The following is a 13,441-nucleotide window of genomic DNA, read 5'->3' as shown; positions in this document are numbered from 1 at the left end:
TGACTCTTGAGGCACTGATTCCAGTTGCTGTCCCAGCCTTGTAAATGTTACCCATATTCTTATGGTATACCAAACTATGTTTAGTCCTGTCAGTGCTGCTAATATCCCCGTTGTTTGTGCTTTTTTAAAATCACACATTTTCCTTCCACTTAACATTCCATTAATATGCATATCGGTCACAGTCAGCTTCTTTAGCAGAACTTTTTTTATATATTGTGTAAATAAACTGAAGTAAAAACATACTTGTTCGGTAGATAGAACAACGCTGATTTATTTTAATATTTGTCAAAAAGCAGTAAATACTAAAACATTAACATATTCCTTCAGCATGCTTGCTTCAAACTTGTCATCATATCCTGCGGCGGAACTGCAAAGTTTTAATTTCTTCCTACTCACTATTGATACAACTGAAACAGAACAAGCAAACGTAAGTCAAAGAACTGACATGCCGTCCCTTATCACAATGATGTTACTTCAAAAAAGACGCGGAAGCCAACATGGTCTGGTATCTTGTCACCGACATCTCGGGCCAATCCAAGCCCTAAGCTCAGCACCCAGAATGCGGCTGAGCAGCCGGAGAGGGCTGGAGTAGAAGCAGCAGCTTATAGCCTGATACGAGTGACCGCTAGCTTCATGTCAGCCGCGCAGACATCACTGAAGTAGCAGCAGTGGAAATCTTCCTGCGGGAAGGAGGGGGGGAGACAGAAGGAAGAGGAGCCAGAGCACAGGCAAGAAGGGATACGGGACATCATTTTATCCGACGAGAGTAAATGTTTACGTTGATTCGGTTTCAACTGTTTTAAAGAGCTCCAAAAAGAATAATAATAATAATAAAAAAAACACCAGCAGGAAGGTTAGCTAGCCGCCGCCATCTCCTCTTAGTCGGCGCGACTTCCACACCATGGGGAACGCTGCAACCGCAAAGAAGGGCAACGAACTGGAGAGCGGTGAGTCCTAGCTATCGGTCAGCTTCCGTGGTGTTTTATAAGTCCTGTTTGCCTTAACTCTTTCCAGTTGCTATCTAGCTTTAAACTATGTTTAGAATACTCCAAACTGGCGAATCGTTTTACATTTCACTCGTCACACATTATCAGCCACAAATGACTGAATACAGGTTTCTTGTATTTTGTTGTACCTTTGTAATTTAAATGTTGCCCAGGCCGTTTTGCTTCCATGTCTTGGAATCCAGTAATAGTAATAACACCTTAGAAGGGCAGTTAAAACGCATTGGGGATTTGTTTAAGTTATTTATTGTTGTATTTTTGAAATGAGCTAATTCAAAGGGAGTGATTTTTGTGTCCCATGGAACTTAGCTAGCCCGCTAACTTTAGCCTGCATGGTGGTGGTGGTGGTGGGATGGGGGGTGTGGGGTGGGGGGATTAGCCCTCTGTAGGCCCCTCTGTCCCTCATGTGGTGTTAGCAGTAAAGGCCTTCTACAGTTGCAGCCATGCAGTGCAGTCTTTTTCTGTCAAAAATACTTGGAAATGGGCGAGAGAGACAGAAAAAAAAACTCCTTAACCCATCATTGCCTCAACATCCCTGGTGGAGGATGTTGTTGTCTTATAGTATGTTTGGCCTCAGGCTGCTTTTCAACACAGCCAGCTGTGTCAGACAGAAACTTTGCACTGATGATCTTCAATCTGCAGCGTTAAACCAGAGAGCTGTGAATAATTGTTCTAAATGGGCATTAAATTTTCTCTGAAGGCAGTGTGGGGCTGTTTCTGCCCCCTCTCCAGGGCTCTGCTGTCACGTTTTTATTCTTAGCTTCATAAACAAAGCTTTCTCCCTCTGTACAGCAACATGCCCAAATATGGTGAAGAAATGACAAATTCCCTCTTTCCATTCGTAAACCTGGGACCTTGCTCTTGTCTGCCCAGCACAAGCTTACAAACACTGAATCGTGCCATTTCTGTTTGTTCAAAACCCCTCTTCTCTAAATCTTGCTGTGGTAAAAGTCCATCAGGGTTCACCTCTCACACTCAGCTCGTCATTGACTGTAGCAGCTTGTCATCGGACCTTCGTCAGAGGATAAGGGGTATTACAAGCTTTGAACGCTTTGACGTAACTCGGCCTAGGCCGGTGTTGCTTTACGCTCCTATACCCTGATGTGTGCACCCGATCATTGCCGAAGAGCTTATGTTGTAGATCATAACCCTGGTTGCAAACTGGAAAGCTTGTAGTGCGGGTGTTGTTTTGATTTGCAGTTCACGGAAAGTTTCCCATTTTCAATATCTTGAAAACACACAAACCGTCTGTGTGCAGTTATGGCCCGAGTTTGTTTAAAGTAAAGTCACTTTATGATGCTGTGAGTACATTTGTTTGAGATTTATTGACCTGTTGAGAGACACCAGGCAGGCATGGTGAATGCTGCCAACCAGCAGCATACACACAAACACACACTCACAGAGAAGACAATCAGATCAGTGAAGAGTATCTAAACTTGCAGCCACTCCTTCTGGATCCAGCTACGATTCCTGACTCTTAAACCTGTTTACGCTGACACAGTGCCCTGAGCTGTAGATCTTTCTGGAGTGTAGCCACTCTGGATGTGGTGACCTGGTTACCTACAGTGGTATATGTTTACTGTACATAAAGATGTCTCTGACTGGAATGGATAGTGGAGCCACCACGCACTCACAGTTGGACAGCAGGATTAAACACTTGCCTTTGCGACACTTATTTTGCTCCACAGTACTTCCATGTACAATGTTCACACTGTAGTGTAACAGGATAGGCCGGCATAACTCAACCATGGTATGCTCAGCTCAGTTTTAGCACTGGAATTAGAGATGGTTGTCTAACTGAAGGCTTGGTTGCAATTCTCCTATAAAGTCTTGAAGCGAATTTGTTTCATGCAGGAAGCCATATTTTTATTTGAACAATATTTTTGCTTCGAAGCACATTTTCTTCCTGTGTTATCCTTTTGATCTGTTCTAATGTGCATGACCGATTTTTCTGCTACATTCCATTTTGGTACACCTGTCTATGGTGGCAGTTCTTTGACTGCCACCATAGACAGTTAGTCTCTGTTCAGATTCCTGAAGTGATTGTCAACTTTGTTCTCATTCCTGTTGCTTTTCTTTCACAACATATACTTGGCATTTGTAGATGTGGTCCTATACTTGTTATGGTGTACTTGAACTCTTGTGTTTTTTCTCTGTCTTCTCTTCTGTATCATCCCATCCATGTGGGTGATTGTTCCTGCAAAACCATGGTGATCTATAGAGACATTTGGTATGCTTAAAAAAAGAGAGAGAGCAGACTAGCCGAGCAGCAAAGGGTTCATTGTGGAAACTTGCTAGACGTGCTTGCTTTTGATGTGATTTGATAATGTTTTTTTTCTTTTTTTGTATGTTCTTTTTGTTGTTTTTTGCACTCTCAATCTGGATATCTACGGTCCGCTGTTTCCTATACATTGGTTTGTTTTTGCTTAAATTTTAAGCTTGTTTTGTGAGACTCCTTAAAAGGCTCCGGGTCTGTTCTCCCCTTCACCAATTTGTACTTTTGTTCCCAGCTGTTGCCATCTCGTCCTAACATACTCCCACTTCTCACTGGTAAACATAGCTCTGTGCCTATTAACCATTATGCATCAGTAAATTTATCTTGGTGTTGAAGTCATTTGATCAGTCAAAAAGAAAAATGATCCCACAACCTAAATAACACAATTTTAAATAAAGCTGGATGATGTGGCTCATGTCAGTCTATCCATAATTATTGATTAATTTTTTTCTTAAATATCTGAAATACTACCAGACTGTTGATGTGACTTTTCCTGTTTTATCCACAGTTTTCACTCCACGCTGTTGTTTTTTTTAAATTTTAAGCAGTTATGAGGCAAAACCCGAAACTGCTGATACCCTAGTTACTCAACAGGCTGTTGCTAGGTAACCAAAGAGTGAATTGGTTTATGTCACCCACCTTGCTCAGCTGGCCTAGAGAGGTTGTGCGGCTAAAGCCTACAGCCCCCAGAATGTTGTGCGGATCTGGATCGGAGTTCAGTGAATTATTGAAAATTCTATCAGACATACAATCTATTGATGTTGATCACGTCTATTGCAATATATTATTGATTTATTGTCCAGTCTGACCTTTAAATTGAATTTTATTGAGTTATTGTCTGAAGACTTGGTCTTATTGGATAATTACCATTCAAAGGTGTGAGACTGTGTGAGAATCAGCCAATGTTCTCTTAATCTGATCTGAATAGTGATCAGAAAATTAAGTACAGAAATTTTAGTAAGCGCTCTTACTGGATTCAAAAGCACTACCTTTACTAAAGAATGTGCTCTTTTTAAAAAAAATTATATGTTTATAGGCCTAAACACAATTATTTATCAGACCTCATAGAAACCCGGAACAGGAAAAGCCTTTTCGGTGCATCTCTTAATCTTACTACCTGTTTTCAAGGCTTGTGGTTCTGATCTCTGTATGGGCCAAACAATTATTGTGAAATATGGCAGATTAGGACCAAAAATAGAGCCGCATAATGTAACAGTTATATTCATCATCACAATTTCATCATAATCATAAGTGCAAAGAACTGCTTGCAGGTAATATTTGGTAGACTAATATATGTCAGGTGCAATGCATTCCAACCATACTTATCAATCATATATTTGTTCAAGTGGACAGACTTCATCTGCCTGATTAAGTCCTTAGTCTGAAAGGACTCCAACAGAGAAGTGGGGTATTCACGATAACGACAAAGTGAAATAAATTTTATTTAATCAAACTTTGTGTCATTTTTGCAAATATTTAGCAATGTAATCAAAATTTCTTGTTTTTCTTATATTGTAGAGCCCATATAAATTTAATAATGAGTGACATTTACTCAAAGCTTACAAGTCAAAACCAGAAAATGACCCAACACTCAATTATTAGTTGTCAAAGCATTTAAAAAGTACATTTTTAAAGCCAGGTACTAATTGATGTGAATTTTAGTGGCAGATGGCTTATTTCCATACCTGGAAAAAGTTGGGGTACAAATCATCCAAAACTGCAAAAGTATGTAATGGTAAAGGGGTGAAATGACTAGCATCCTCCTTTAAATTGTTCTACCAAAGGTGATGCCCAGAGAAACATAACCTGTGGTTTCTGAGGGATGTCTTTCCTGTTTGACTTAGACTACTAAATAACAGAAATACTGAGTTTCTTGGCATGCATCACTCATCTGCCTGTCCTCTCCTTGATATTGTTGTCTTGTGTTTTTGTTTCCTTACTTTGCTTTTATTTCATATCCAGATGAGAGCTAACTCTGCTTGTGTTCTTCCTCCTTGACTTGAGTTTTTCCATTTTCTACTTTTCTTCCCTTCTCCTCTTCTCCTTGGTCTATTTGCTAAATCCAGTTAAGCCCCAAATGTGTGATGAACCTGAATGCAAAATTGCTTCTACACAAACTAAATGTATGCCAGCTCACTCTGTCTCTGGTGCATCTCATTTTTCTTCCAGTTAAAGAGTTTCTGGCTAAAGCCAAAGAAGATTTCTTACGGAAATGGGAAAACCCACCACAGGTCAGCCTGATTTGTTTGTTAAATGTAATCTTTGTTGTCTTGGCACATACAGTAATAACTTGAGGCTGTTTCCACAGTGCTCAACGTGCCTAGAGGACTTTGACAGGATAAAGACTCTTGGTACGGGCTCATTTGGAAGAGTCATGCTGGTCAAACACACAGACAGAGAACAATACTTTGCCATGAAAATCCTGGACAAGCAGAAGGTTAGTGGCAGCTTTATTAAGACTTTAGTTAATATTTTCCAACAAGTATTATTATGTGCAGTAAAAATGTTTAGGGTTAGTAAAACAGTGCCATTTATCACATCCAAGAAAATAGTCACTTTTGTACTTAATGGCATTTTTATCTTTACATTATGAATTACAGGGTTACTTTAGAAAAATAGATCATCAGTAGCTCCAAGTTGTCTTGGCTTCTTGAGTTCCTCTTACTCATTCATTGGCGGGATTAGATTGATGATCTTATCTCTGCAGGTGGTGAAACTTAAACAAATAGAACACACATTAAACGAGAAGAGGATATTACAAGCTGTGAGCTTTCCTTTTATCGTCAGACTCGAGTACGCCATTAAGGTATGCTTTGCTTATCTAGAAATTTAAAATATCCTTTAATTGGTTGTCTGGAACATTTAGGAGCCTCTTTCATTTCTAGGACAACTCCAATTTGTACATGATAATGGAGTACATTTCAGGAGGAGAGATGTTCTCTCACTTAAGACGAATTGGAAGATTCAGGTGAGGATTAAATGTAAATTATACTAAGTGTTGCTGTCCATTGGTGTCTTGGCTTGTCTTTTTTATTTTATGTGGTTTATGTTAGATTAAACTCTTTCTACATTTTCTTTCAAATGTTTTTTTCCCCTTTCTTTTTATGCTAAACGCACATCTCTCAATTTCCAGTGAGCCACACGCACGATTTTACGGTGCCCAGATAGTGCTGACGTTTGAGTACCTACATTCATTAGACCTCATCTACAGAGATCTAAAACCTGAGAATCTTCTCATTGACAACCATGGCTACCTTCAGGTGAGCTACAGTGCAGACCATGAATTTATGATGCTGGAGTGTTTTGCAAAACGGTTAGGTCAGTAATACGGCATTTTCCCTACAATTTCCAGGTGACAGATTTTGGATTTGCCAAGAGAGTAAAAGGAAGAACCTGGACGTTGTGTGGAACACCAGAATACCTCGCGCCAGAGATCATTCTAAGCAAAGTATGAATTTTAATTGTTTAGTTGATTATAATATACTTTTTCCCCTAAAGAACATAAAACCCCTGTAGTACTTTTCTAATTGCCCTTTGTAGTTCTTCCCAAGTGTAATACCAGTAATTCTTTCCTCTGTTACTTTCACATCTTCACAGAAACGACCTTAACGGTTTCAGGCCTAAAATAGACGGATTTATGCATTGCCAATAAAATTATATTGCTGTGTAATTACGAGCATCGCATATACCCATTGACCCTGGTATTCGCTGCTGGGAGTAAAGGCATTTTTTTTGTTGACTTATGAGTTATTATGAAACCATATTCCCTTCCAGCCCCTCCCATCAATGTTTAACCAGCTCAACCATTGGCCCTGTTCATATCTGATGTTAACATCCGTATTTGCTGATTTAGATAAATGTAAATCTTGCTAAGCATACCACTTTGCTCCTTTGCTTAGAAAAAATGTTTAGAATGTTCCAGCACAAAATAGTCAAAAAAAGGAGCAAAAGTTGACACAACTGAGAGACTTTGTTCTGCCGGAAGTAATAGATATAGTCAGTGGGTTTCCCTGGAGAAACAATTTTCAATCCTTTTTTACTTAAAAAACAAAAAAAATCACCCAGTAGATAGATAAGCAACGTTTTTCATTGATTTCAAACACTTTTTAGATCAGTTAATAGACATTATCATCCTCCCCAACATCTGCACCTCACCTGTGCATGTGTTGGGCAGGGTTCTGCTCGGCATTTGAGGCTGCTTTGCCCTCTGGTGTCCTTAGCCAGTTTAATCTTCCTTCAAACTTCATAAAATTAATAGTTGTGTTTTAACATAACTGTGTTGTTGTAACCACTCATTTATAAAGTGTCAGAGCACTAAAATGTAGTGTTTATTTATTCGCAGGTCAGTCTTTGTTTTTTGCATGGGATGTTTAACACCTGTGTTTATCAGATTTAGATCTAACAAAGAATGCAAACGTTCATGATGTCAGAAGGCTTGTTTGTTTTAGACATATGCCTGGTCTGTTTCAGGGCTATAACAAAGCTGTGGACTGGTGGGCCCTCGGAGTTCTCATCTATGAAATGGCAGCTGGTTACCCTCCGTTCTTTGCAGATCAGCCGATTCAGATCTATGAAAAGATAGTGGCTGGAAAGGTGAGAAGAAATTTCCCTTGAGAGGAATTTACCTACTCCAGAGCTGCTGCAGAGTATGATGAAATAATGGAATTTGGTTCTAATACGTTCCAGGTGTGGATAAGTATGACAGAAAGAAAGTCGAGTATAGAATACAATTTTTTTTCATATTCTTTTCTTTATTTCATTTCTAAAACACAAAATCTGAATGTGGAAAAAAAAAAATCTTGACAAGGAAACCAAAAGCTGCCCATAACACAATTGACGTTATGTTTCTCATGTTTTTTTTCTCATCTGTTTCCACATTTAATTAGAAATTTGACGATATTAATGTTCAGTGAGTAGTCCATAGAACTGATCTGGATCTAACTAAAACTATTTAAATCTAGATCTTTGCTTTAAAGTGCTTGCTAATTTTATGAAATAGTTTTATGAACTAAAGACTATGCTAAAAATACTTTTAGATTTTTTTCTACAGCCGTGTCATTATATCATGTCTGAATTTAGACAGATAGTGAAAGACTGAACAGGGTTTAGCAATTCCAAAACGACACCAATAATTTAATCTGAAACAAAAAAAGATTAAAAATCTCAAGATTTGAATATTGAATAGTAAATTAACTTTAAGAAACTTCACAAATGGAACGGATGTTTGATTCTTGATAGCACCTTTAGTATTGCATATAGGATTTATGAAGAGCCACAGTTAGAAGTTCTTAAACTTTCTTTTCTTCCCTTCAGGTACGATTCCCATCCCACTTCAGCTCTGATTTGAAGGACCTGTTAAGAAACTTGCTGCAGGTGGACCTGACCAAACGCTATGGAAACCTGAAGAACGGTGTCAACGACATCAAAGGCCACAAATGGTTTTCCACAACAGACTGGATCGCAATCTACGAGCGAAAGGTAAGCCATGTTTTATATCAATAATAACCATTATGAGCCCGAGCCATGTTAACTGCTTATTGATTCATGCATGTTTGTTTTTTGGTCGTTTTGCTCATAACATTTTCCAGGTATTATGCCATGTGGTGTTTCTAGAAAGTATGGCATTCATTTGATGCTTTGTGTTTATTTCTTTTGTAGCCATAATAACCTTTTGAAATTGTGTTCAAAAAGTTTAACTTTGGTTTATCAGACTGACACATTCCTCCACAAGACTGCAGGGAGAGAATACAGGAGTCACTTGAACACAATCAGTACTGATCAGAAATCCCTGCAGCTTCCTCAGCGTCGCCCTAAACCCTTAGTAGTCTTCATCACCAGTTTCCATCTTATTTTTATCAATTATGGAGAAGAATCAAATTTTACAAATGTGACTGCTGTTCCATATGTTATTGTATTGCGGTTGTGTTCTCAAGACGTTTTGATGGTTTAAACTAATTGAAAGGCTGATTCAACAAAGTTTTAGTTTAAGGCAGGGGTGTCAAACTCCAGTCCTCGAGGGCCGCTGTCCTGCAACTTTTAGATGTGCCTCTGCTGCACCACACCTGAATGGAATAATTAGGTCATTAGCAAGACTCTGGAGAACTGATCTACACAAGGAGGAGGTAATTAAGTCATTTCATTCCAGTGTTTTGTACCTGTGGCACATCTAAAAACTGCAGGACACCGGCCCTTGAGGACTGGAGTTTGACACCCCTGGTTTAAGGGTTTGCAGATTTATACACCGAGATTATTCCATCTATTTTATTTTTTTTACATTTCACAAGAATCTATTATATTTGTTACATTAAAGATAGAAAATGTTCTGAAATTATTTATTAGTCCTTAATGTTTCAAATAAAAATGTAGTTTTTGACTGGCCTCTGTAGACTCTTAATAAGCTGGAAAGTATTATGTTGCACTGATATCAATTAATCATTTTCAAAAACTGAAATCCCATTTGTAGTTCACTCTTCCAGTTTCTTAGTTTGTACACAAACATGTCATATGCCAACACACTCGGTATTTAGTAAATATAAAGCTGATGGAGGTGTGTTATCTAGTCTGTTAAAAATTGCACAAAATTTTTCAATTTGTGCTAAGAAATGTGAACATTTCAGTTGCTGCTTGTTTTTCAAAAAGTGTGCGATCTGGCTTTTGACTTGCTTTGATTCAGGCAGAAGAGTGTTTAAAGATTCAGTGTGGAAAATAATGATGCAGAGCATAAAAAATGCGAGAGCCGAGAGTTTTAGTAATCAGTTTAAGAGATAATTTTGTGGAGGAGCAAGTCACACAAGACAAAGATTTGTTTTCTTCATCAAAGTAACCTAGCATCACTACATGCTCGCAGAAGCTTGATTGTAAAAAAAAAAACAAAACAAAAAAAAACATGTAATACTCTTGATAGCATTGCTTTACCACATGGTGAGCGTGAAATAGTATTGCCTGAGCATGAGATAAGATTTGTTTCCACGGTTCGTTTAATTTGTCGGCCCATTTTTGTTAATACCCTTTAACGTTTTGGTTAATTTGAACTTGTGAGATAAGTGTTCATACAGTGAGACGAGCACAGCAGACTAGTCGTTCACTCAGGGAAATAAACAGAGTAAGTTGGATGCCTCTTAATCAGAGTTAATCCCCCCGAAGACATTAATTAGTGGGGTTTTTAGAGAGATTTGGGCATGTTGTATTTTTATTATGCTGCTATATAAAATGTCTAAAAGGGACAGTTAAATGTGCTACTGAAACAAGAGGATCAGCTCCCCCATTGCAGAGTGTCAGTAAAGTTTGCATGTGCTTATCTTTATTAATGTCATGTTTTAATGATGTCTTTTAAAGCTGTCTCTTTTTGGAGGTTTAATGACTTTATATGGAACAACTCAAAGACGTTTGCCAATTATTTGGGGCATAAGGATTGGATTTATGGATTTTTTTTGTTATCCAAATAGAATCAGAATCACATATTGGGTTAAAATAGGTGTTGAACTTATCAACACGTTTTTTTAGTAGATGTATTTTTAAAGGTGCACCTGAAACCTGAAATTCCTACCAGATGTAAGTAATAACCTAATCAGTCCATGTTGATGTTAAACTTACTTTACAATGGGTATGTCACATTATGCTCCACATTATCATAGGTTTGGTGTTCTTCACGTCAGACATCAGACTGATTGAACATTTCTGAACAAGCCTTAAAAACTGTGTCTTTGTCTGGTCAGCAACCAGTTAAAATGGTTACTTACCAGACAATAATCAGCCAGAATTATACCTGGATCTTTTGTGACAGCTGGTCTTTCATCAGCAGTCACAAATCATCTTTGTGTAAAAATGGATCTCTAACTCACTCTTGAATTTCATGTCAACCACCCTTGCAAAGCCTCCTTCTGTGACCTCAGGAATGTTTCCAAACTCCCCCCTATTCTCTTCCTCAAACGCCAAAAAGCTGGTCCATGTTGTTTATCTCCTCCAGACTGGACTACTGGAATGTACTTCTCATCAGGATCTCTAGCAAAAACCTACAGAAACTCCAATACATTCAAAACTCTGCAGCTAGAGTCATGATGATGGTGTTCAAACATGAGCTCATTGCCCCTGTTCTCCACTCTCTCCACTTGCTTTCTTCATCAAGATTGAGTAAAAAAAAAATCCGTCTTCAACTGTTTTTACCTTTTACTTTACAACAGAGACTTAGTATTTGACAGCTTCCCAGTTAGTTGTCCTTACAGACAGTGTGAGTAGGAATCTAAACCTCATCAAAATCATCCTCTTGTTCTTCCAGGTGGAAGCTCCATTCATACCAAAGTGTAGAGGCCCTGGGGACACGAGCAACTTTGATGATTACGAGGAGGAGCCTATCCGCATTTCTTTAACGGACAAATGCGCAAAGGAGTTTGCAGATTTTTAAGACAGAAGAACATGGATATATCAGGGAATCATAATGAGGTCCTTTGCACTCTTCTAAAAGACTCGGGATGGAATGAGGACCATCTTTCTTTTTTTCTTTTCAGATCTACGTAGTCCCTTCATTCCACAAGGCTGAAAGAGGTCGCCATGTTCCTTGAGTGTTGAAAACTTTAACTCACCGTCAAAAACACCTGCATATTAAAGCAGACAAGTCACTCTTTGTTTTTACTTTTCTGTTTTTGTCACTTTGAAGGCAGTTAGTTTTTGGATGTACTTTTTCCCAACTGACATATATGTTTTTTATTTTTTATTTCTTGAAAGCGAGTGGAAAAATTGAGATTGTGGCCAGTAACAGTCCACACTCTGACCTAGGAGGTCATTTGGCACACAGTAGAGTGGGTTGTTTTGCTTTTCTTTTTTCATCGTCGGCGTAATTTTGATGTCCGCATCCCACTAAGTTGAGGCAGCGTACCCAGCAATATTTGGTCCATTTGGTGCATATTGCAGTTTTTACAACAAAAAATATTGAGTGTATAAAGCATTACCAAATAGAAAGTATCTGGCTGACAAAAAAAGAAGTTCTTTCCTTTCTTTGCTTTTTGCCTCTGAAAGCCAAATCAACCCCCCAAACAGATCTCACTTTTGTTTTTGTTGTTTTTTTTCCCCACACCTGCACACATTTGAAGATTGCAGCTGGTAAAGCTTGCATTAAATAAAATGCAAGTCCATCTGTGTGTTTGCTGAATTTGGAGTTGGCTATTGGCTAGTTGCGTTTAAATGATATACTCTGCCATCTTGCTGGTTTTGGTCAGGGTTTGTTTTTTGTTCTTGTGTTCAAAGTTAGTCTTTGCCCCTCAATTTTGGGTTCATTCGGGACCTTTTGTCACAAGTCTGTGGGAAAATGGATATTCATTAAAGGGATATAAATGAATAAAATCCTTTTTTGAGGATTTGGAGTGTTTTAAGTCAAAAAGGTCAGTGTGCATAGTGTTCACGCTTTGTGCCTGAGCAATATTAATATATATTTTTTTCATGTATTGAAGAAGATGTTTTAAAATTTTAAGAGAGAAAGGGAAATATACATATATATTACATATTTATTACATATCACCCCAAATAAATTTGTTTAATTCTTGTGACAGGTTTGCAACTCCTAGGTATGTGTGTTGGAAAGCTTGATTTCAAAGTTTGTCTCACAGAACACCGGCTAAACTGAAGACTGCTCCTTTGTATCACATGTTCCTGTTAAGCTCATAACATCCATATATGCATTGTTTCATATGTTTTTATTTATACACGTTAGAGATGCTAATAAATTTTATTTTTAACAGTGTTGAAGTTTGACAACTATATTATTTCAGCTTTGGTCATCCTATTTTTTCATTTTTTATTTTTTGAAGGATGGATGCTCCATGAGTTCAAGACGCTCTATATCAGTTATCAGAAGAATCGGTAAAAATGGGGGTTGTTGTTTTTTGTGTTGGGAAGACAGAAAAATCTGACATTTTTTTACTGTATAGAATTAGTTGTTTCATTATATTTGTTTACTTTATAACTTTCATAAAAACTGTGATTTTTTTTCACATATTTTGTTCAATCAGTATCTCACTATCAATATAATTGTCCGATCAATATCTCCCAATAGTACAACATCAGACAGGTAATCGGTGAAGCTCCTCTGCCTCCTACCTGTTGTTCTATTGCCATTTGCAGAAATACATCTCTTGGTCAGAAACAACCAATCAGAGCCAGGAGGAGGTCT

The 13,441-nt window shown here is 38.0% G+C and overlaps 1 protein-coding gene across 2 annotated transcripts; it reads left to right on the top strand.

The window, feature by feature from the left end:
• The first annotated feature begins 448 nt into the window (after nt 1-448).
• LOC102237217 (cAMP-dependent protein kinase catalytic subunit beta-like) lies at nt 449-11,781 on the top strand. 2 transcript variants are annotated; one of them, XM_023335911.1, is made up of 11 exons: nt 449-947; nt 3,226-3,234; nt 5,449-5,510; nt 5,588-5,716; nt 5,987-6,085; nt 6,165-6,247; nt 6,413-6,539; nt 6,632-6,727; nt 7,750-7,872; nt 8,593-8,757; nt 11,555-11,781. In XM_023335911.1, the coding sequence occupies exons 1-11, from the start codon at nt 902-904 to the stop codon at nt 11,678-11,680; spliced, it is 1,065 nt and encodes a 354-aa protein (XP_023191679.1). In that variant the 5' UTR covers nt 449-901; the 3' UTR covers nt 11,681-11,781. The 2 variants fall into 2 exon arrangements, with proteins under 2 accessions (XP_023191679.1, XP_005812922.1); XM_005812865.3 differs by lacking the exon at nt 3,226-3,234 and having other exon boundaries at nt 450-947.
• Nucleotides 11,782-13,441: the final 1,660 nt, after the last annotated feature.

Source organism: Xiphophorus maculatus, chromosome 6 (assembly GCF_002775205.1).
Source record: "Xiphophorus maculatus strain JP 163 A chromosome 6, X_maculatus-5.0-male, whole genome shotgun sequence".
Lineage (NCBI taxonomy): Eukaryota > Metazoa > Chordata > Actinopteri > Cyprinodontiformes > Poeciliidae > Xiphophorus > Xiphophorus maculatus.
Note: the sequence above shows the minus strand (reverse complement) of the source record. Positions and strands in the feature narration are given on the sequence as shown.

What these genes read in the sequence shown, in the direction of transcription:
- LOC102237217 (XM_023335911.1), top strand. Translation starts at nt 902, where the DNA reads ATGGGGAACGCTGCAACCGCAAAGAAGGGCAACGAACTGGAGAGCG. An exon ending in CAGAGATCATTCTAAGCAAA is followed by an intron (nt 6,728 to 7,749) that starts GTATGAATTTTA and finishes GGTCTGTTTCAG; the next exon opens with GGCTATAACAAAGCTGTGGA. An exon ending in AAAAGATAGTGGCTGGAAAG is followed by an intron (nt 7,873 to 8,592) that starts GTGAGAAGAAAT and finishes TCTTCCCTTCAG; the next exon opens with GTACGATTCCCATCCCACTT.